Below are 24,105 nucleotides of genomic sequence, written 5' to 3'. Positions count from 1 at the left end.
GTCTTTCTCTCCATACCCTCACCTTCACAAATGAAACCAGGAAGCCACATCTTCTGATTTCAGAGAAATTCAGGCTGATCTCTGAGTGACACTCTCACGGTCTCAGTGTGTGAGCACAAGAAAATGGCAGAGGCCAATATTGTAGAACGGTTTTCAAGGGATCAATTCAGTTGTCCACTGTGTCTTGAACTCCTGAAGGATCCGGTGACTACCCAGTGTGGTCACAGTTATTGTAAGGTGTGTATTAATTGTTTCTGGGATAAAGAGGATCAGAAGGGTGTCTACAGCTGTCCTCAGTGCAGAGACATTTTCACTCCAAGGCCTTCTCTACGCAGAAACAACATGCTGGTTAAAGTGGTGGAGAAAATCAAATTGAATGAAATCCAAGATTCTGTTTGTTGTGCTGAAGATGGAGATGTGGAGTGTGATTTCTGCACTGAGAGAAAGCACAAGGCTTTAAAGTCCTGTCTGGTGTGTCTGGCCTCCTTTTGTGAAGATCATCTTAAACCTCATCTTGAAAGACCTGCTTTTAAAAAGCACACCTTAATCGAAGCTTTGTCGAAACTTCAAGAGATCTGCTCTCAACATGGAAAACTGATCGAGATTTACTGCCGTACTGACCAGAGGTGTATTTGTTCTTTGTGCATGTTGGAGAATCACAATGGTCACGAAGCCGTGTCACTTTTAACAGAGAGAACTGAGAAACAGGTGAGAACGAAAAATCTCAAAATGATTTTAGCTGAATTATATTTCTTATCTCAAATCAACTGCCTTAATTATTTGAAGTTGTGAATTGAAAATTGAGATGATCAAGATTGTGGTGTGATAAGGGCTTCATTCATGTCAGCCATCTCTGAGATGAAAATAACAGGTGATCATTTATGAATGAGGTGTAGTCTAGGGCTTTTAAGCCGCTGCTGAGCATTTCTTTAGCATGTTCATAGTGCTGTTAGGAATGCTGCTGCCTCAAAAAGTGGTGCAGAAGTGATCCTCTAGCAGATCTATACAGTTAGTGCTGGGAAAGTGGTGGTGCTTTTGTATACTTTACATCAAGTAATGTTAGGAAGCTACGGTCAGACATGATACAGCACCCCTGGAGCACAGAGGGTTAAGAATTTTGCTCAAGGACCCAAAGAGTGGCAACGCCGAGGCTTTAACCCACAACCTTCTAATCAGTAACCCAGAACTTTAACCACTGAGTTACCACCTGGTGCAGAGGTCCCCAAACTTTTTTTCTGCAAGGGCCACATAATTTTTCCTTTTTCCTTATTATGCTTTAGAAACGAGTTTATTAGAGGGACGGCGCATGTAGGACGTTTTGGAGACAAGGTGAGGGAGGCAAGATTGAGATGGTTTGGACATGTGCAGAGGAGGGACATGGGGTATATCAGTAGGAGAATGCTGAGGATGGAGCCACCAGGAAGGAGGAAAAGAGGAAAACCAAGGAGGAGGTTTATGGATGTGGTGAGGGAAGACACGCAGGTAGTTGATGTGAAAGCGGTAGATGTAGAGGACAGGGGGGTATGGAGACGGATGATCCACTGTGGCGCCCCCTAATGCGAGAAGCAGAAAGAAGATGCTTCCTAATGCTGGATCAGTTTATTATTTTGTTCTGCACTGAACAGACAAACTTTTCAAGAGATATATCACCTATCAAAAGAGTATTATTACTATCATATTAACATTTCTTTACATTCATTGCTATTGAAATCAAAACATTTCAATCAACAATAATAATAATAATAATCATTTTACAATAATGGGTAAAAAAACAAACACTCCATGTAAAATTATACTGAACTTTATTAAAGGAAAAAGTACTAAATCATAAAAATGTGTTAAAGAAATAAATATGAATATATTTATAAATAAATATTATTATATAATTATTAAATTATAACTAATAGAATACAGCGCTCTTTGTGCAGCGTGCAGTCTCACATAAAACAAACACACGTGATATCAGTGATTCACCTCTAGAGGCCGCTCTTGGGCCAAACTTGGGACCCCTGAACAACTGTGTGCTGCGATTCCGTCTAAATAGTTTAGTGAGAATATGAAATGTTACAGAGATCCACCAGCAAGTGCAGGCTGAAGAACCAATGTCTTTTAATCACACAAAAGAGTGAACTTCAACTATTTAGTTTCCAACTACTTCAGTAACCAACTGAATATAAATGATTTGTTCTCAGAATGAGCTAAAAGAGGAGCAGAAGAAATCCCATCAGAGAATCCAACAGAAGCAGAAGAAGATGCAGGAGCTGAAACAGACTGTGTACATGATTAAGGTGAGCTGTGAGCCAGGAAAGAACCACACCTAGAAACACACACATCATGAACATCCAGAGTCAATAGACAACAATTTCTGTGTTGCTGAGTCGATTTGTGGAATCTGTGAATGCAGTGTGTGTGTGTGTGTGTGTGTGTGTGTGTGTGTGTGTGTGTGTGTGTTTCCTAACAGTCCCGTGCTAGGACAGCAGTAGAGGACAGCGAGAAGATCTTTACCGAGATGATCAGTTCTGTAGAGGAAAAGCGCATGGAGGTGATGGAGCTGATCAGAGCTCAGGAGCAAGCAGAACTGAATCAAATAGAACAACTCCTGGAGCAACTGGATCAGGAGATCACTGCCCTTCAGAGGAGAGTCAATGAGCTGGAGCAGCTTTCACACACACATGATAACTTGCAATTCCTCCAGGTAACATTCAAACGTATTTCATGTCAAACGTCTCTGTTGCAGATTTGTCTAGTTTCGTGCCGAAATTCACGTTTGCACTTTGTTCTAACCTTCTGTCCATGATGAAATCGCAGCCGTGGTCAGAATAGCACCAGTTACACCATTAGTCTCTAACTTTTCATTTTCTTTTTAAGACTCCATTAGATGATTCGGTTCATTTTTACTGCTCTTCACCTTCTTATTCATAGATTGTCATATTATTGACCATTTATTTTATGTCTTTCTGCATCTATCATCTCCTTCTCTACATTTCTACTGGCTGCTGCAATTTCTCCAGTAAAAGTTGGTCTTTGGAAGTGTGCCTGATAGCAGTCTGTTTTCCATATAATATCCACCCTGACCATATCTTATAGATCTTTACTGATTAGTCAATGTCTAAAGCTCCACTATGGTTGTATTGAAGAGCAGAATATCCCCTGAATCTCCAAGCTTATATGCACTTGTTGGTTTTATGATTCAATATTCAGCTTCATGAAGCAGAACCCTGAAATGGAGATCATAAATAAAGTGGATCTTCTTGAACTTCCAGATGGTTTTTAATGTACTGATGTTTGCTTTGTTTCTCCTAATGTAATGTTTTCCACATTATCTCCAATCTTTAGCTCACTACAAGGCAAATAATTCTTCTTCATCTGCAATATTCGGGACTTGAACCCCCAACCTTCTTATCAGTAACTGAGACCCTTAACAATTAAACCACTTGCTTAATAATTCAGCTTTATTTCACCCCATTCTATTTTTTTCTCTGTAGAATTTCCAGTCTCTCAGTGTCTCTTCAGGATGGGAGTCTCTCTGCATCTCTTCACACACTGTCCAACATCTCTCATTTGATGGATTAAGGAATTCTCTCTCGGATCTCAAAAAGCGATTCAAGGAATTCTGTGAGGAGGAATTCAACAAAATTCCTCCGCATGGTAAAGGAGCTGTCCGTGCTGAAAAAACACTGCCATTGACATCATTTACAATCTCAGGAAATACACAATGATTTCAACTGAACTGTTTGGTTTTTGTGTTATAGATTTCTGTTATCTGACTCTGGATCCCGAAACAGCACATCATGACCTCTGTCTGTCTGAGAAGAACCGAGTGGTGACCTTCAACGAGAAAAGTGAGACGTACTCTAGAAGAAAACAGCTGTACTCCAAACATCTCGACAGATTTGACTCCTGTTGGCAGGTGTTGTGCAAAGAGAGTGTGTGTGGACGCTGCCACTGGGAGGTGGAGTGGAGCGGTGATGTGCACATCTCAGTGTCCTACAAGAAGATCAGGAGGAACGGAGGGGGTAAAGACTGCCGATTTGGACTGAACAGTCAGTCATGGAGTCTGTGGTGTTCTCCTTCTTCGCTTTCTTTCTATCACGACGACGTTAAAACCGAGCTCGGAGTTCCTTCGTCCTCCAGGATAGCCGTGTATCTGGATTACAATGCAGGAATGCTGTCCTTTTACAGCCTCTCTGAAACGATGAGGCTCCTCCACAGGGTCCACACCAAATTCACCCAGCCTCTATACGCTGGCTTTAGGGTTTACGGAGGAACTGTGAGGTTGTGTGACTCAAAATAACAGTGGATGGGGAAATGATCATTCTCGTTTCCTTAGTATCGCTGAAGTGTTCTTTTGTTGAGAATTGTCCCTCATGTATCCTGCTTCTAGTGTTTACAATAAATATAAATTGGTCACAGTGAAATTTTTTATCATTCTTAGATCTTTATACTGATGATATATGAGTAATAAATTGCTGAGTGAACGATATATCATCAGCATTTTGTGGCCTCGTGTAGTCAGATAATGCTTTTGCGTAAAACACAACATGTAATTTTAAACAGACTGTAATAGAAAGACACCGTCACTAGAGGGCAGTAAAGTCATGCAAGCACAGGATACTGACTCGTTTCCTGTCTCAGTGTTGTGGATCATGTAGCATGTATAATAAAAGCACTAGAGAAGGTTTTATTTATTATATGTAGGGCACAGATTGTTGCCTGGTGGGAACAGAGGGCTATTTCTTACTCTAGCTGAATATTTAGTGCATGTATAGGGTGGAAAAATGAATTGTTTGTGCCTTACACAAACACTACACTGTAATATAGACACAACTTTACTGTCATTGCATTGTACAGGTACAGCAACAAAATGCAGTTTGGCAAAAAGTAGCAATAGTGCAGATAAATAAGTATCATATTTACAGCAGGTGATATATATGTAAGCATATGTACAGTAAATAAATATAAAGGCTATAACAGCGCAGAGATGTTTGGTTTGAGAAGTACAGATAGATGTTCTTCTTCTTCAGATCGTGCAAAAACGCTGGAGCCTCCGTACCATACAGTGATGGAGTTGGTCAGGATGCTCTCGATGATGCAGCAGTAGAAACTCTGTAAAATCTCTGGGGACAGATGAGCTTTCCTAAGACTTCTCAAGAAGTATAGGTGGTGTCGTGCTTCTTAACTAGAGCTGAAGTGTTCTGGTGCCAGGACAGATGCTCAGAGATGTGAACTCCCAGGAACTTAAAGCTGGAGACTCGCTCTACCTCAGTTCCATTGATGTTGACTGGAAAACGTCTCCTGCTGTTGGATTATCGAAAGTCCAGGATGAGCTCTTTAGTCTTTGAGGTGTTGAGGAACAGGTTGTTGGTGGCACACATGCTGTCAGTCTTCAGATCTCTTCCATAATGCAATACTAAGAGGTTTATACACTATAAATTATAGTCTTTAAATAAGTACTTTAAATCAGTGGAACTCCAAAAAGAGTCATTAAGTAAATTAATACTTTGTATTTGCATGTTTTCTTTTATATTTCCATTATAATTATTATTATTATTATTATTATTATTATTATTATGTAAACTATTCCTTTCATATGCATACTATCACATTCAAAAAGAATTAAACAAACATCTGGTTTTCTTTCCTGTAAATGTTTATATCTATGTTCAAACCCTTAATGACGTAAATATTTTATAGTTATTTTTTCCATATTGTCCTAAAGAACATAAAGTGTGTGTTTGTGTGTGGTTTTAAAGTGTAAAATATATTTTTTTTATATCACTGATTGTTTTGTAAAAAAAAAAAATACAAATATTTAAAAAGCAAACAAATACAAAAACCTAAACAATGATGGTTTTATATGATGATATATATTATCTCATATCAGCATAATATTGAAAATATATAATAATAAATATGTTGCAGATATGATAAAAGTTTGTAAATATGTATTATAGTGTTTTTAATAATATATATATAAATATATACAGGATTATTCCAAAAGAATGAACCGATTTCATTACGCAATATTTTATTAAGGAAATGTTATTTATTATTTTATTATTAATCAAATTTAAATGATCACTGACTCATTCCATGCTGATGTTTGAGAACGGAAGCGTTGGGTCTTGATATCAGTTTATTCTTTTTGAATAATTCTGAATATAAATATAAAATTATAAATATATAAATATATAAACTATTAGTTGTGTTCTTTAAACCATTTATTTGGTGTGTTTCACGTGTTTTTATTATGAATTGTGTTTTATTTTTCAAGGCGTTGCTCGCTCCTCCTCCTTTTCGTGCGCGCGCGTGTGTGTGTGTGCGCGCGCGCGTGCACGCGTATAAAAGGCACCGTTTGCGTCAGAGGCACATGTTCGCGTCTCACTCCTTTACCCCATTGCAGGTACATAGTGAGAGAACACAAGAGCAAAAATGGTGAGTACAAATTTTACACATTTTTTAATTTATTGTGATTAGAAATAAAAATGATCTTAATGTCAGCAGACGTGTGAGAAGCGAATATTAAAGAATTAACTCAAAATAAATGCATTAAATTCCACAAGCCATATGACCTTTTATTAACCGATTATACACTTTAATATATGAAGGAACAATGAAATCTTGGTGGATTTATGTCTCTCGATCACATAACGATTATTACGCATTAATAACGTTCTGCTACTCCGGGGAGGGGTGTGCGCATGCGTGCGCCATCTCGCGCATGCGCCGTGCCGCATTGAACGGGGAAGGATGACTTGTTGTTTTACAGGCTGTGCGACATTTCTCACAGAAAGTCCTGCTTTACTGATAATCAGCAGTTTGTTGTTGTTTGTAGTAACGGCTGATGATCAGAGGTGACCACGAGCAAGTTCTGGTTATTTACAAATTTAAAAAATGAAATTTAAAAATCGATTGGTTGTTTTTCACTTTTCAAAGTCAGGATCCGCGGTTTTTTTCTTATTGGCGTCAGCGATTGGCTGGATTTCAAATTTAAATAATATTTGCATATTTTAGGCGGGATCAGCTCTCGGTCGCTTCTCGGAGGTTCTATTAGTCAGTGGTTGGGTGTGTTTTAGTGGTGATCAGTGATTGGTTTATACAGTTTGTGGTGGTCAGCAATTGGCTGGTTTTCAGTAGTGATCAGCGGTTTCTGGTTTTTAGTCATGATCAGTGAATGACTGGGTTTTTGGGGGGGGGGCGGTTGGTGCTCAGTGGTGGTTGGTGATCAATGGGTTTTTTGTTTCAGTCAGGATCAGTGGTTGGTATCAGACTGCTTGTTTGTGTGGTGGTCAATGACGAGCCATTTTCTGTAGTTGGCTGTTTATAGGGGGTTCATCTCGATTTGTTTTTTGGCTGGTTGTTTTTCCAAGTGGGTCAACAATTGGACATTTTACAATGGTGGTCAATAAATTATTTTTATAAAAAAAATTTTGCATGGCTCTCACCCATTCATTCTAACATAACCAATTTAGTACAGTAGATCAGAGATAGCTTCTTACTGACGTCATCATTGCTGAAGCTATACTTTATTAATGCACTGACCTTATCCCAAATGTTTCTCTTTGGACATACAGTGCAAAACCTAAAAAAACATCCAAAGTGACGGAGCATCAGACCATGTATTGTTAGTGCGGTTAAAAAGGACCTAGTCTTTCGTTCTACTGTCTGTTAAGCTTCTTAGGGTCTGAGTTGTGTAATTAGCGGGCGTGTTTGTTAGCTTTACCACTTCCTGTTTAACTGCTTACTGACCAGCCGTTCAAGTCAATTTTTACAGCTTTTTCACCACTGTGTGTGGGGGGTGGGAATGACAAGAAAACTCAAATTTAAATGCTCTCGGATGTCCAGCTTCAGAAGGGTGACCTTTTTAAAGCTGAAACACACCTTTTCACAGCTTTCTCAAACCAGATGTCATTTGTTCCCTACAACCCCGCCCCAGCAGCTGCTTCATTTGTTTGCCTAATAAATGAATGACACTGTAAATAACTGATAAGCATACACACCTACACACCCTTACACATACACTACCTTCATTCATCTTTAGTAACTTTAGTTTTGTCCTGGTCAGTCTTATAGGCTTTAGGAGGTGGGGCCGTGACCAGAGCGTAACCTTTTTGTGAGGTCCAAATTCCAGAGGTTTAATATTCAATAATAATAATGTACTACATCAGTCATATATTTGTTATCCAGCCATTCTTTGGTGAATTTTCTCTTTAGTTGTGTAATTGTCATATAATTTGAACATTGCGACACGCAGTACTGGAGCGCTTGGGCTTGGTGCGGTAATCCCCCGCTTTAGCGCTGTTCAAATCTCGTGCCACCGGTTTATCGCGGATTTGCATTTGCCACATAACTAATTAGTTTGCCTGATTTTCCTGGTTTCTCTCGGAGAGCACGATGGAACAAAACATTAATAAATAAAAAGCATTTTTGGGTGGCGTCTGTTTATCGCAGGCGGTTTTGGAATGTACCACTGCAATAAACCAGGGGATTACTGTATCTTGTAGGAGAACTTTGGCCTTGTGCTGCTCTTGCAGAACCCTCACCTCAGCAAGTATAAAGCATTATGTGCCTTAACTTGATCAGCTACCTATTAGCACCATTATTCTGAATGTAGGTGTGAGCCAGTGGTCACTGTTTGCAGAATATCATCAAGACTTTGTTGTTGATCGAAACTGATTAAAAATGTTTAAAAAAAAAGACAATCGAAAAACGTACAATCAAATGTAACACAAAACCGGTTAATAATTTACTACAGCCAGTGTTTAGTGTGTCAATAAAGTCTGACAAACTCGACCCATATTGACCAATATACAGAGTGTGATCTGCTTTTACACGTATAACTAGAACATAGTCCTTGTACATTGAATTTGACATTTTTAACCTTACATTAATTTCTGCAAACTGTGCACTAAGGTCTTAAAGGTTTTATTTGGGCTTTATTAAGGTGCTGGTGCTTAATTGGGATCTGGAGCCAGTTCTTAGCTGGTAAAATCGGTCTGGTTCAACAAGTACTACAGTTTTCTTACATGTTTTATGTTAGGGGATGTGCCAAGAAGTTTAACATGAACCTCATCCTGAATCAATAGAAGGGATGATGATTCAATCGTTCTTCAGACTGCAATACAGTCTACATAGCAGTGGATTATTTGTTTGGAATTTGTGGACACGTTGAAGGTTCTCGTTCTCAAGAGCTGCCATGGGTTAGAAAACTTCAACTTTGGAAGTATGTTGGAAATAGGTTTCACTCAAGGGTTCTTTGATGGACTTTTTAGGTTCTTGAGTGGGCATTACACAGCAATCCTTAAAGCTTTCCCAAAGAGGGACAAACCGAAGACTGCTTCATGGTTCTAGATTAAATTTTTTTCATTAGCGGTTAGTTGTTCTACCATCCAGTGTGAGCCAGAAGGAGAAACTTTTCTACACCAAAATGTTTTTTTTTTTTCCTCCCCTTTTCTTTTACCTAATTTTCAAAATCAAGAAAATAATCCACATCTTAAACTCATACAAATGCTGCTGTGGGCAAAACCAAGTCAAGACATGATGCAATCAACGAATAGAACAAGTGCCGGACTTTAATGCTCGCCATGACAGTATTATGAAATACCTACGAAAGCAATATTGGGTAACACTGGGTAAAATGTTGACGCTCACGAAAGCTTAGCAATCGGGAAGTTAGTATAAAGGAGAAAGTGGCTCATCCTAGCATGCCATAAATAGCTTCCTGACCAAACTAGGCCGCTCCCATGCGCCTGACTAATGACCTTCCAGAGAAACATGGCGCTGCAGGGGGGCAGGAGGGTAAAAATAGAGGATAACCCCAACAAGATGAGAAGCTGACTCAGAGACGAACATAGGCACTGTTTCGGGAAAGTCGCTAAAGTGGGACGGCTCTCCGGAGCACCGTCCCAGATTCCGAATCATTACTGGGCATTTCGAATTTGTTTTGTTTTTTTTAGGCGCGACATGATGTTATGTCTGACAACGTGTGCATGTATGTACGTGTGTTTGAAAGAGATTCCAAATTTGACGCACGTCTTAAGCAGTAAATTTTATTTGCTGATCCATTTATAGCACTGAAAATTCCCATTAAAAGTCCAGGATGTTTGCTAGAACCTAATAGAAACCCAAATCTCTCAAGATGATCCATATTGTCCATATTCATTCATGTACGCGGTCATTCTTATAATACTACACTCTTGATATGAAATATTCATCACAATATTTTATTAGTATCATATCCGCACTTCATGGACGTCTCTTCAGATTTAGATGTCGTCCGTTTGTTTTTCCATCTCGCACCCTTTCTCCTGCTCGCTCCCTTTTTCTCAAGGGCATGTTGAAGATTCCATGGAAGGGCGGAGGCTTCACCTCTCACCCAAACCTGCTGAGACACAAATGTTTAACGTTTTAGGCCTTTTAGGCTCGTCAAAGGAACCAAACTGGAGGGGCTTCTTCATTCTCTTTATGCTTAAACACGTTTAGCGTCTTGGATCAATGACCGTTCCGACGCCTCTATTTTCATAGCGATCCATAACAAGCTTGTGTGGAATTCGCCGGCTTTATGGTGGCTGGTGGTTGTGCAAACCGGTTGGAAAGTGTGTGTGTGTGTGTGTGTGTTTGCATGTGTTAAACGGATTAGTCACCTGCATAAGTCAGTCAAATGTTATAGAGAAACTCTCAGAGAGACTAGAATGACTTGTCTCTGCCACCCGATGGCTAAAATGATAAATATAAAAAAATAAGTTAGAATCACAGATGCCAATCCAAATAGAGGTGTGTGTGTAAGCGTGTAAGCATGTAGTCAAATTTGCATAAAGAGACCATGCTGTTGTACATCTCTGTGGCGCAAGGTATTAATAGGTGTCGGTAGAAAACTGACTTTTATGAATCCGTGTCTTTTCTCTCTACAACAGTTTCTTTATTATATTGTATACCTATTTTACCAAAATGGAGAGATACAATGACAAGACCTCAGAATATTCTTATGTAATCCAGATTTGCTAATATCGTGCTAATCATCATATTAACCTATTGGTGTTTATTTTTTTATTTATTTTTATTTTTTTTTTGCCTTTTAGCGTGAGTGCATATCCGTCCACGTTGGCCAGGCTGGTGTTCAGATGGGAAACACCTGCTGGGAGCTGTACTGTTTGGAGCATGGCATCCAGCCTGATGGTCAGATGCCAAGCCAGAAGCCTGTTGGTGGCCATGACGACTCCTTCACTACCTTCTTCAGTGATACTGGAGCTGGCAAATATGTTCCCCGTGCCATCTTTGTGGACCTGGAGCCAACTGTCATTGGTAAATAATGTTATGTTGGACTGGAAAATCAACAGATCTGTCTGTCTGTCTGAACAGATATTTAAAAGCACATACAAACAAAATTTTTTTTTTTTTAAAGTTCATCCTCATAGTAGGAATGACCCCAAATAATAAAAGATGCAACGCTTCGATCTCCCAGTGGAATCTTCGTATTTATATAAACACTATAAAACTAGGATCATGCCATTTTAGTTACATAGGGGTGCTCAAAGTTTTTCCAATTATTTCACATAGTACTACTGGTTTTCTCCCTTAGAAATTAATATACAGCCTATTATGATAATGCTATAAATAAAAATCTGAAAAGAAAGAAGAGTATATTAAATATATTTTTAACTGTAATGAATAAATCCAAATGAAAGTTGCTCTGTAATTGGAGCGCAGGCAATTTAGATTTTGTTTGCCGAAATTATTTAAACGCAAATGCACACGCACACACACACACACACACACACGCATGATTTGACAATAGGCAAAACATGACTATTCTGATTCGACTATGTAAATCCTTAGTCAGCAACACACCTACCTCATATAATACGCTATATATCCAAAAGTATTGGATCATCTGGTCATAAGTTTGGTATGTGATTTTTGAGCATTGCATTCCACATTTAATTTGTTCTTCTAATTCCCTCCACTCTTCTGGGAAAATGTTCCAATTAATTTTTGGTTAATGGTTATTTGTATTCATTAGCCACAAGGGTGTCAGTAGGGTTGGAGCTCTACAAACCATGTAAAGCAAATCTTCATGGAGCAGGGCATTGCCATGCTGGAACTGGTTTGGGTTTCCTAATTCAAGTGAACGCAATATTATTACACTGCATCTAAAGACGTCCTGTACAATTGTGTGCCTCCAGCTTTGTGGTAACAGTTTGGAGAAGATCCACATATGGTAGGAAAGGTCGGGTGTCCCAATACTTTTGTCCATATAGTGTATCTCTGCGTACATGTCAGTCAGAATCTATACAATGTCAAATCTTATATTAAATCCTATTTTCTTGTTCCAGACGAGGTCCGTACTGGTACCTACCGCCAGCTCTTCCACCCAGAGCAGATGATCTCTGGCAAAGAGGATGCTGCTAATAACTACGCCCGTGGTCATTACACAATTGGCAAGGAGATCATCGACTCTGTCCTTGATCGCATCCGCAAACTGGTGAGACTGTCAAGAGCTTAGAGAATATGAAACAAAAGATTTATCTTTAGTCATGATAGAATCTTTAATGAGAGTAAGTCGAGACAACTGGACATCTCATCCAAGTGGCTTTGTTTATTCCGCTATTTCTGATTGTATTCATTTCTGAGAATCTCCTAGCCTAGCATCAGTATTACATCTAGAAATTTCTTCTGTACAGGCTGACCAGTGTACAGGTCTTCAGGGCTTCCTGGTCTTCCACAGCTTTGGAGGAGGCACTGGCTCTGGCTTCACTTCCCTCCTGATGGAGCGTCTCTCTGTAGACTTTGGCAAAAAGTCCAAGCTGGAGTTTGCCATCTACCCAGCACCACAGGTGTCCACGGCTGTAGTGGAGCCATACAACTCCATCCTGACCACCCACACCACTCTCGAGCACTCTGACTGTGCCTTCATGGTGGACAATGAGGCCATCTATGACATTTGTCGCAGGAACCTGGATATCGAGCGCCCGTCATACACCAATCTCAACCGGCTCATAAGCCAGATCGTGTCCTCTATCACCGCTTCTCTGCGCTTCGATGGTGCCTTGAATGTTGATTTGACGGAGTTCCAGACCAACCTGGTACCATATCCCAGAATCCACTTCCCTCTTGCTACTTATGCGCCGGTCATATCTGCTGAGAAAGCTTACCATGAGCAGCTCTCCGTGGCTGAGATTACCAATTCTTGCTTTGAGCCATGCAATCAAATGGTTAAATGTGACCCAAGGCATGGCAAATACATGGCTTGTTGCCTTCTGTACCGTGGTGATGTGGTGCCCAAAGATGTGAACGTGGCCATTGCGGCTATCAAGACCAAGAGAAGCATCCAGTTTGTGGACTGGTGTCCCACTGGATTCAAGGTGGGAATCAACTACCAACCACCCACTGTGGTGCCCGGAGGCGACTTGGCCAAAGTCCAAAGGGCTGTGTGCATGCTGAGCAACACTACGGCAATCGCTGAGGCCTGGGCTCGCCTGGACCACAAGTTTGACTTGATGTACGCCAAGCGGGCCTTCGTGCACTGGTATGTTGGTGAAGGCATGGAAGAGGGTGAATTCTCTGAAGCCAGAGAAGACATGGCTGCCTTGGAGAAGGACTACGAAGAGGTTGGGATCGACTCTTTCGAGGACGAGGAAGAAGGAGAAGAATACTAAGATGTGAGGCACCTCTGGAAACGTCTTGCCATCTATACCGAAGAAAGCACAATGCGCAATCTTGTGGTATCTTCATTAAATAAATAAAAATATATATATAAATATATATATACAGCTAGGAAATGTTGTTTCTCATTTGGTCATTTGTTTTTCTTCTTACCAGAAGTGTCAGAAAAGTATGGAATAAAAATAAAGCTGTAAAATAATCTTTTGGCTCTTTTGTATATGTTTTCAGTTTGGTATGGAAGCACACCGTGTCCCAAGAGTCTCTCGAAATAGTTCATAAACTCAAATTGCACTTATTTCTATTTTTTTTTCTCCATAATATTTTGCTACCATTTTCAATTACTGATAGATCTGATAACATTGGATAGCATTATTCATGCTTGTGTTACATGTTTTGCTAGTGGTGGAAATGATCCTAATAATCTGCATTATGTCGCAATCTAAACAATTATATAACTTATTTAAATCTTAGTATTTGTTCATAATCAATTTTTGAATTTATAATTATGAATGTGAAAATTTGACAAATATAAAGATTAGTATTCATTTACAAAGTATAAGGTTGTCTGGTCGAAATAATTCTGCATAAACCAATAAAGGATCTACTGGGATGTCCTCCAAGGTGTATAACACTGTGATCCACCTTCATGAAGACCTTTCCAGGCCATAAACTCCAAAGTGGACATGAACTTCTCCATGGTAGTGCTTCATTAGTGACCAGAGAACCAGCTAACTGTAATTAATGATGTTAATGGTATTTTAAAGATAAGTGCTTCATCGGTGTTTGTTGAACTTGAAACCCGAGGAGACCATCTTCATCATCTGAGTTCTTGACTATGAATTCCAATGAGAAGGTTGTGCTTTATTGTCTGTTCAGAGGAAATGACGAGAATCTCCTTTCCAGAAGATAAATATCAGCTCTATAAACAGGGTTTTCACCTCCACATCTCATCTTTATTCACAACACATTTCCTCTGAGGACATGGGGGTAAACCTACAAAAGTCCTAAGAGGCCCTGCATTAAAACAATTTTTTCTTTCTTGTTTTATTGTGATCATGACTTAATTTTCACGTGATCTCGACGTAACAAACACTGTTTTCACGTGATCAGGGGTCCACGTGCAACAAATAGTTATGATTATTAACCCTGATGCTGCTTTAGAACATGCTCTTACGCCGAATACACAGAAAAAAACGAAGTATTGATCTTAGGAAACGATGTTTATGTCGAGATCATGAGAAGAATAAGTCGTGGTCACGAGAAAAGCGCACTTTTATTAGGTCGAATTCGTGAAAAAAAAAACAGATTGCATGGAGTCTTGCATGGAGAATAACGGGCTGGCCCTAAAGCGTGGTTAATACGCATGCGCTAAACGTCACGGGCACGTCATAACCCGGAAGTGCGTCCCTGTAGTGGATGCGGAAGTGGCGAGACAGCCGTGGAGGTCGGAATCCTTAAACAAAAAAAAAAAAAAAGGTAATTTTATTATGTTGTATTTACGTTTGTTTTTTAGTACTTTTATATTATTATATATAAACAACTGATTATTAGCAGTAGTGTTGAGCATTGTGTTGTAAATAATGGACAGGGAAATGGACAGTTATAGCGGTTTGTTGCTGATATTCAGGTCTCAGTGCAGTGTTTTGGGAGAAATGGAGGTGAAAATGTTTCAGGAAGAATAAAAAAAAGAATAAATATCACGAGTTCATCAGTAAATTCAGGTTATGATGATTAATTTAATCATCATACAACGGCTGCGTGTAAAGTAGTGCACTTTGATCACGTGTACAAACCTGACTGTCATTAATAAGGATTCTCTGTGGGCAAAAGTATTGGGACACCCTCAGATGCTCAAGCATGAACATTTACCCTTCACTGTAACTACGAGACCCAAATCCTGTTCCAACTCCATGAAGATCTGCTTTCCATGGCTTGGAAGTGTGTGAAAGATCTCCTGCTATAGATCCAAACCCTAACACCTCTGAGAACATCTTTTCACCCTGACTGCAGTCCAGGCCACTTCACCTCACCTCACCTCCATCTCCATCTCCATCTCCATAAAATCTAGTGGAACATCTTCCCTGAAGAGTGGAGCACATTATAAGAGTGAATAGAGACACATATCAACCTTATGGTTGGGTTTCCACAAACTATTATATATTGCATATGTATATAAAACGATATTTTATTGTACGTTTAAAAACATGGTTCTATTATTCTAGGAATTAAAAAGTACAACTAGATTGAACTACTGATAAAAGCATGAGGAAGAAGATAGCGGACTTTAGGGAACTCTGCTTGAACTCTACCACGCGTTTGGTTGGGATTTTCCAGAAAGTATTTCATTATGTAGACCATTGAGCTTAAAAAAAAACACAGGGCAAATTATGTTCATGTGTATTTTATAGAGATGTAACGGTTTCGGTACAGGACTTTCGCTGTGGTGCACGTGTTTACCCAATGCAATCCTTTTACTGTGTGAAATGATTCAACTAGAAAACACAACAATGCCAGAGTTCTAAAAAACAAAAGGGGGAACTAGAGTTAGCGCAGTGTCACTGTGGCTGCTCACTCCCTACTGGAAACACGATTTGTAGTGCGAGATCGCGCCACTTCCTGCCCTCGTGACCGTTTTTACGACAGTTTAGCGATCTGGATTCTTTAGTGTTTTATGTCCAGCTTCAAGAATTTCTCTTTAAAGGAGAAAATCCTGACAATTACACATATCGATGAAGTCAAGGAATGAAGACATTTTATTAATGTCGATGTCCTAGGGGGTCGCCAAAAAGCATCGAGGTAACCGATGATCGAGATAAACGAAAATGAAAATGGCGGCAATACATTAACGTGCTTGAAATTTCTTTATGTACATGATGTGCGTTAATAAATGAGAATGTGCATGCACGTGTTTTTGAAGGGTTTTTTACACAACAGCGTTGCTGCGATTTGTTTGATGAAGGCATGCTATAAAAATACATACAGTACATGTTTATCTGTCAGGAATCCACCGGCCACGCCCCCTTCGGCCCCCTTCAGCGTGTCAGGTGCTTTCTCGGCCGCTTTCTCTGAAGCTCCCGGCTTCAATCGCGCACATATGGTGCTCGTTTAGCATCATCACCAGCTCCTATTTAAACTTCCACACTCTCACTGTCCGTTATTGTTGGTATATGTTGGTTCACGGCGGTCGTTGTTATCGCGCATGCGTATCCCGGTACGTGTCTTCCCACCGGCACTCTCTCAATGGCTGCGCTTTACTTCCCAAAGCGCACCGCGGATTCTCCCCCGATCCTGCCGTGTTCATTCTATGCTTTTGCTCATCCCACGTTCCGCGCCGCCAAGCGCGGTTTTCGCCTCCCGTTCATCGCATAACATTTAACAACAAAAGGCATATGTGCACTAACTAACAGCAGAGATTCACCAGTATACAATACAACACCTGTAGCAGCTGTAAGACTTGATTTTTCCGACACTTTCGCGAGTTCTTCTGCGGCTGCACCGCGATAACCGACGTTAAATGGCAAATTTTCCCCTTGTGCTCGAGATATTAGGGTTCGGCGACATATAAAAAAGATAAAAATCGACATAACCGATAAAAAATGCTTAAAAAAGCGAGAATTTGGCGGTTCCACTTCAAAAACGTCGACTTAATAGGGTTGTCGAGGTAACCGAGGGCGAGATAACCGGGTTCCACTGTACACTGAAATAAGTAGAACATTTACTAGATCATATCTTGAGATAATAAAATATTAAATGTAAAACACACCATATATACACACTGCATTACCCAGATGAAGTCTAACAATGTAAACTATTTCCTTTTATTTTCATTTTGTGCCAATTTAATTGAATTCTCAATGTAATCAACATAAGTGTATTGCCTTCATTTAATTTATTTTTTTAGAATTATATATTTCATTTTAATAAAATATTATTTTATATCATTTAACCAATCGGACATTTTATTTAAAATTGTTTAAAAATTTTCCACTTTTAATGTTTGCAAAAGTTATAGATAATAAACTGTGTTAATAATAAAAACGCAGTTTTAAGTTCTCGCATTTCTTCCCTCTAAACGTACCGAAATTGAACCGAAAAACGAGGATTTTCACTCCTAATATTTGATATTTAAAGTCACATAATGATGTATTTCTTTTCTGCAGCTTCAGTATACGTTACTATAAACCGCAGACTCGCTTGCTGTGATTGTGTTGCAGTTATTTTAAACACAAAGTTCATGACTTTAGCGTTTTAGTCAGTGATCTATATAATGAAGCAACCTTCAGGAAAATTCCCGGCACACACTTATAATTAGCATGAAGTGATTCAGCTGGTGATTCAACAGCGATAAATAAATAAAAGTTTAATTAACATTCATTTTTAATGTCAGTTTGAGGTTCTACAGACTCTTCTCTTCACTCTCTAACTGCAACCTGAAGCTGGAGTTCAGACTCGTAAATATTTAAGTCGTTACCAAATTTATTTAATTATTTTTTTCCTGAGAGGAAAATTCTGGTCCCCCACACGCTCTTTAAACGCAACTGAGGTCTAGGGACAGCTGCTAACTAACTTCATGACCAAATATTCCAGGCATCTACTCTCCAGGGCATGCTAATCTATCTCAGGAAGTTTAAACACGGTCTGCAGGGGTGACCATGGTCACTGTAAGATCATCTCTCCATGACATCTGATTGTTTACTTCAGAAATTGATCACCTGAGATAGACATTATGCTTGTGTGTGTGTGTGTGTGTGTGTGTGTGTGTGTGTGTGTGTGTGTGTGTGTGTGTGTGTGTGTGTGTGTTGGCAGTTTTTCTGGATGACTGAGCAATGCTAGGTCGAGGATGGGACACGCCTTGTGTATCTGCTCTCGCAGTTCCATCACCATCGACAACAAGAGATACTACTTCATCCAGAAACTCGACGAGGGGTAAGACTTGATTTCATGCGTTTGAAGGATCTCTGAAAGCTTTGTAGATTGTATGGGTTTTTTTTTAGGTCCATGTTTAAAGTCTGAGAGGTTTCTCGCGTTTCTCCGTTGTTCTCCTCCTTCAGCGGTTTTAGCTACGTCGATCTGGTTGAAGGAGCTCAGGACGGCCGTTTCTATGCTCTGAAGCGAATCCTGTGTCATGACCGAGAGGGAAGGAAAGAGGCGCAGACGGAGGTGGAGATGCACCGGATGTTCAACCACCCCAACATCCTGAGTCTGACGGGCCACGCTGTCATGGAGCGTGGAGGAAAGAGCGAGGCCTGGCTCCTCCTGCCGTACATCAGTGTACGCCACGCCTTCCTCAAATAGATCAGTAACGGAAAAATATTTGCTCAGAGAATCACGGGACGAGGGTGTTCCGCTCGGCAGGGGGCGAGGTGATCCGCTGGAGGGGTGGGGTGGGTGGATGGGCGGCGAGGGTCTAACATGTTCACTTCAGACGATATAAGGGTTTGATTTTTGTTTGTTTTTGTGTTGCAGAAAGGAAGTCTGTGGTCCGTCCTGGAAAAGCTGAGGGATAAAGGTAGCTCCATGCCGGAGAGCCGGATCCTGCACATTTTCCGTGGCATCTGTGAAGGTCTGAAGGCCATCCACGACAAGGGATATGCACACAGGTGGCTACAACTACAAGGCTAATCCAGCGTTCTATAATCCAGCATTCTGTAATCCAGTGCACTAATTCAGAACTGTTATTTATCATACTGTAACCAGTGCATGAATCCCTCATGCTGTAATTCAGTGTACTGTAATCCAGCATTGCCAGTCATCATAACTGACTGCTAACCTTTACCCCGTGTTCGCAATTCTACAGTAGCTCAGCATTTTATCTTAATTTACTATTGTTATTAATTCGGTTAAAATTTTCCTAACAAATGTATACGATGTCCTTACACCAGGAGTTTGCTAACCAGGCTGCTAACTCGTAAACACCTTCTGTAGAAGATACCACAGCCAGAGCAGTTGGTTAAATGGAATTTTCAGACTGTAATCTGTCAACATGAGTAAGATCTCAGATGAACGCCGTGTGTGACGTCATGAAGGCAGCCATGTTGCATACTGTGAGTTTACAGCAGGGAGCTTTCAATAGTCACATTTTAGAACACGCCCCCTCAGGCCCCGCCTCCTAGAATTAGCGAAAAAGGAAGTGTAGATAACAAATGTTTTGCTCATTTGCATGTGTGAAAGCAGATAAATTTGCTGTCCCTGTTTTGAATGTGATGATCAGAGACTTGAAGCCCACCAACGTGCTGCTGGAGGAGAACGACAAGCCGGTGCTGATGGACCTCGGTTCCATGAACAAAGCCCGGATCGAAGTGAAAGGTTCCAGAGAGGCCATGACCGTGCAGGTGGGTAGAGTTTTTGGTTGCTGATTGATTGTACGGGTGTTGTTTATTCTCATTCTAATGATCGCTCTGTTTGGTTTTCTTTCCCTCGCCCAGGACTGGGCAGCTCAGAGATGCACCATCTCCTACAGAGCACCTGAGCTTTTTAACGTGGAGAGCCACTGCATCATTGATGAAAAGACGGATATTTGGGTGAGAAACCTACATCATGCGAGATTATTACCTGGAGCGATCAAGCTAACGCCCCAGTGAATGGCTGCTAGTTCTTGTTTATTTTATCTAAATTATGTTTAGGGTATATTTATGTCTATACACTCACACACACACACACACACACACACACACACAGAGTAAAATAAGTATTGAACATGTCACCGTTTTCTCAGTAAATATAAGTTTTACCAGATGTTGGTAATTGTGACGCAGTTCTGCCCCGTGTCAGTGCACATTAATATCAGATGCTGCAGTCACAACTGATGGCCTGTTTTTTTTTTTGTTTTTTTATTAAATATGACTCTTTTACAATTATTAACATGTAGAACTATGGTTCAGGTGTAGAAATCTGTAAATAAATTATTATTTAAAATATGATTTGATTAATATGATTATAATAATGTTTTAATAATAAATAAGTAAACATTAAATACTTTATTAAAAAATATATTTTTTTTTCAGCCAGTTAAAATAAGGAAACAACCAACAGGACACTAAAAGGAAAAACCCCTCTCTCTTTCTGTCCTTTAAAATCAGACTGATTTTTTTTGAAAAAAACATCCTTTGTGTGTGTGTGTGTGTGTGTGTGTGTGTGTGTGTGTGTGTGTGTGTGTGTGTGTGTGTGTGTGTGTGTGTGTGTAGTCACTAGGGTGTGTACTATACTGCATGATGATGCTGGAAGGACCGTACGACTTGGTGTTTCAGAAAGGAGACAGCGTCGCTCTCGCTGTCCAAAACCGGTCGCCATTCCACAGTCATGCAGGTCAGAAATCCTGTCCCTTGTGTCCTCTAGTAACATCAGTAACAAAAAGAAATGAGTAAGAAATGAGGTTTCCAGGTCGTATTTTTATTTTTAAATCACAGTGAAATCCTGTCAGGTTCACTTGACTAGTTAGCATCAGTTTTTATGTTGATTTGTTATAACAGATTTTACATTGTGAATCTTCTCAGAAACCCGGTCGTTAGCGAGCTAGCGTTAAAGATTATGAACACACATGAAAGGCGATCTCGTTTCTAGCCCTAGTTAGTGTTGCAGTGGAGATTGATTCTCTCTTCAAGCAAAATTAATTCATTTAAATTCTGTCAGGTTTCATCCAGCGTTAGTGAACATCAGCAGTAAAAGTGATGAATGTTCCTCAGATCCTGTCAGGATATCATTTTATATTAGCATTAGCAGTGAAAAGGTGCATTCATTTAACTTGTATAGAAACCATCTCCATCACGCTAACCTGCCTGATTTAGCACTGCTGTCTCTGTACCAGCTTCTCTGAAGGACTCCAGACGCTCCTGAGCTCCATCATGGTGACGAACCCTCAGGAGCGACCCGACATCAACTGGGTCCTCGAGCGGGTCAGGAACCTCCAGAGTTTAGATGGAGCAGCGATGGAAACTGACCGAGTATGATGAAGGGAGAGTTCTTTTTATCTTCTTCTGTGTGGACTGTTCTTTTTATTATTATTATTACTTTTACCTCAGTAAACACATTGAGTACATGTCTTACATCATGCAGGCCCACACACACCTGAATCATCTCCTGTCACATCACACTAGCCTTTTTGCTAACTCAGTGTACTGATTAGCATCAATAGATTGTGAGCTACATTAGCCATCCAGGTTAAATTCATCTACCTGTTATTAATAGTACCTCAGCCACAGCTAACTACTGCTAGCAAAACTATTACTATATATATATATATATATATATATATATATATATATATATATATAATCTCTATCTGTGTGTGTGTGTGTGTGTGTGTGTGTGTGTGTTACTCGACTCGGAACCCAGAACTAATTAGCTAGAAGCTAGTTAAAATAGGCTAATTATTATATATTGTAATTATAGACAGACAGCTAACGGTGATATCGGAGTACAATTAGACTGGTTATATTTTGCGGCTAAGATCAATAGCTAACTAAAAAAAAGGCAACTAAAATATAATAATTAGCAAACAGTGAATAGCTAAATATAGCTGGGGGTCACTATTTCTTAAGCTTGCTAATATCATGCTAATTATATGATATGAAAATTATATTATACTATAAAGCAGGAATTTTTTTTATGGTTTGATGACCAGGAGCAGTGTTTTATGCTGTTTTATTTAAGTGTCTTATTCTAGAAATGTATTTTCTTTTTTATTTGTTAAAACTAAAGATTAATGAAGTGAACAGTGAAAGTGTGTGTGTGTGTTTGTGTTTGTGTTTGTCAAGTTTTTAAATCAGGCCAGTGAACAGATATTCGCCAGTGCTGGAAGTCACGCCCGTTCTACTTAGCTTGTCTGAGAAACTTAACGCTATAGACCTAGCTAACATTAGAATCGTACATGCTGAGTTAGCGGTATTTATTCGATACGCATCAAAAATTCATACATCATTCTCCTCCTGTCCCCGATGCCTCATCGATGTATCGTCCCAGCCTTACACTGAGGTACCAGGGAATCATTGGGTTTAAAAGGCGTGCGTTTACGTTCTTCATCGTTCCAATTCTTAAAGTTTCATGGCATCTTCACATTTTTAACTGCATAGGACACGGGAAGCTTGGAGGTATTAGCCAATAGAAAAAGAGTAGGCGGGGCCGTGGCTACTTGGGAACAAGGTACTGTTTATTCTGTGGTGATTTTCTTACTAACAATTCCACATTGTTTGGCCACACGTTCTGTAGCTTTACTTTAAAACTTTATTTATTAGCAAACAATATTTTCTCCTTTTCTTTTAAAGGGAAATTGGTAAAAAATAATGCAATGATTTTCTCACTTAAAAGTAAGATATTGTTACATATCAGGTTTTTTTTCGCACAGATTTTGTGATAAGTTGTTGCTCAGTTGGTGAATTACGTCAGCTAACGTTCATGTCAACCATGATGTGGTTCTGAGTATCACGATGTGTGATGGAACCGAATTTCTGTTTATGCATTTCTTGGGACCTCTTTCTTGACTAGTTTCATTGTTTGTTTTTTTTTTTTGTTTGTTTTTCTTAAACCTTGGGGTTCATTTGAGTGTGAACGAGTTTCTGAGGTTCGTATTGTCATTGTATTTTATCTGTACGTATTTTGACAGAGGATCAAGACTGTAAATATACGTCTCTTGTTTTGTTTTTACTTCACTTTGATTAAAAGGAATTCATGCTTTCAACTTGTTGGTCTTTTTTTATTTATTTATTTATTTATTTATTTATTTAAGAGCTAGAAGGTGTTTATGGGTCCATTGTTAGAGGAGAAATACTGGTTTTGGCCAGCAGAGGGAGCACTTCTACTTCCATCAAACGTGTACAAATACTACAGTGTGGTTTAGAAACAGATTCAGAATCATTGTGTAGCACGTGTACAGAATTATCACACACACACACTCCTTATACTCTCTTTACGCTGTAGACTTTTATTACGCACTTCTATGTTAGTCCTGATGTCTATTCCTCCTCCTGGGAGACCCACATGATTGAATTCTTGTTAGCTAGAGCATTACCCATAATGCACTGTGTATAAAAGTTGTTTCATAACTCTAACATGTTTGATGATTGTAATGAAATGAAAGTGAACACACTAATGGATAATGAAATGAATAGTAGATAAATTATCACAAAATAATCAGTGTAATAAATATTTATAAATTCATATAATTCATTTATAAATATAAAAGTCTATAAAGTTCCAGATGCCCAATTTTCATTGAGAAATCTTCCCTTAACATGAATTCCAGATTTCCTCACACACAGCATCCGGACACATCTCCAAACGTTCAGCTGAAATACTTTACGGTGTCTCTTGTTACTCGCTAAAGAAGTTCTTCACTAGATGGAGATTACTTTCTTTCTTGTTCATCCAAGAGCAGTTTAATAGGATTTAGGTGTGGTGACTGGGCAGGTCGCTCCATGATGGATATCACACCAGGCGTCTGGTTGCTCT

General features: G+C 39.5%; 3 protein-coding genes across 3 annotated transcripts; all 3 read left to right on the top strand.

Annotated features, from left to right (window-relative positions):
• Nucleotides 1-80: 80 nt before the first annotated feature.
• LOC124378608 (tripartite motif-containing protein 16-like) lies at nucleotides 81-5,271 on the top strand. Its single transcript, XM_046838338.1, has 5 exons — nucleotides 81-708; nucleotides 2,193-2,288; nucleotides 2,462-2,695; nucleotides 3,486-3,648; nucleotides 3,753-5,271. The coding sequence occupies exons 1-5, from the start codon at nucleotides 124-126 to the stop codon at nucleotides 4,292-4,294; spliced, it is 1,620 nt and encodes a 539-aa protein (XP_046694294.1). The 5' UTR covers nucleotides 81-123; the 3' UTR covers nucleotides 4,295-5,271.
• Nucleotides 5,272-6,309: 1,038 nt separating this feature from the next.
• tuba8l2 (tubulin, alpha 8 like 2) lies at nucleotides 6,310-13,861 on the top strand. Its single transcript, XM_046838340.1, has 4 exons — nucleotides 6,310-6,435; nucleotides 11,079-11,301; nucleotides 12,333-12,481; nucleotides 12,681-13,861. The coding sequence occupies exons 1-4, from the start codon at nucleotides 6,433-6,435 to the stop codon at nucleotides 13,653-13,655; spliced, it is 1,350 nt and encodes a 449-aa protein (XP_046694296.1). The 5' UTR covers nucleotides 6,310-6,432; the 3' UTR covers nucleotides 13,656-13,861.
• A 1,162-nt stretch (nucleotides 13,862-15,023) lies between these two features.
• Nucleotides 15,024-23,335, top strand: stk16 (serine/threonine kinase 16). Its single transcript, XM_046838341.1, is given in 9 exon segments — nucleotides 15,024-15,135; nucleotides 18,467-18,588; nucleotides 18,714-18,933; nucleotides 19,129-19,262; nucleotides 19,874-19,994; nucleotides 20,088-20,183; nucleotides 20,847-20,937; nucleotides 20,940-20,967; nucleotides 21,467-23,335. Coding segments are annotated over 8 exon segments (918 nt in total). The 5' UTR covers nucleotides 15,024-15,135; nucleotides 18,467-18,502; the 3' UTR covers nucleotides 21,609-23,335.
• Nucleotides 23,336-24,105: the final 770 nt, after the last annotated feature.

This window comes from Silurus meridionalis, chromosome 24 (assembly GCF_014805685.1).
Source record: "Silurus meridionalis isolate SWU-2019-XX chromosome 24, ASM1480568v1, whole genome shotgun sequence".
NCBI lineage: Eukaryota > Metazoa > Chordata > Actinopteri > Siluriformes > Siluridae > Silurus > Silurus meridionalis.
Note: the sequence above shows the minus strand (reverse complement) of the source record. Positions and strands in the feature narration are given on the sequence as shown.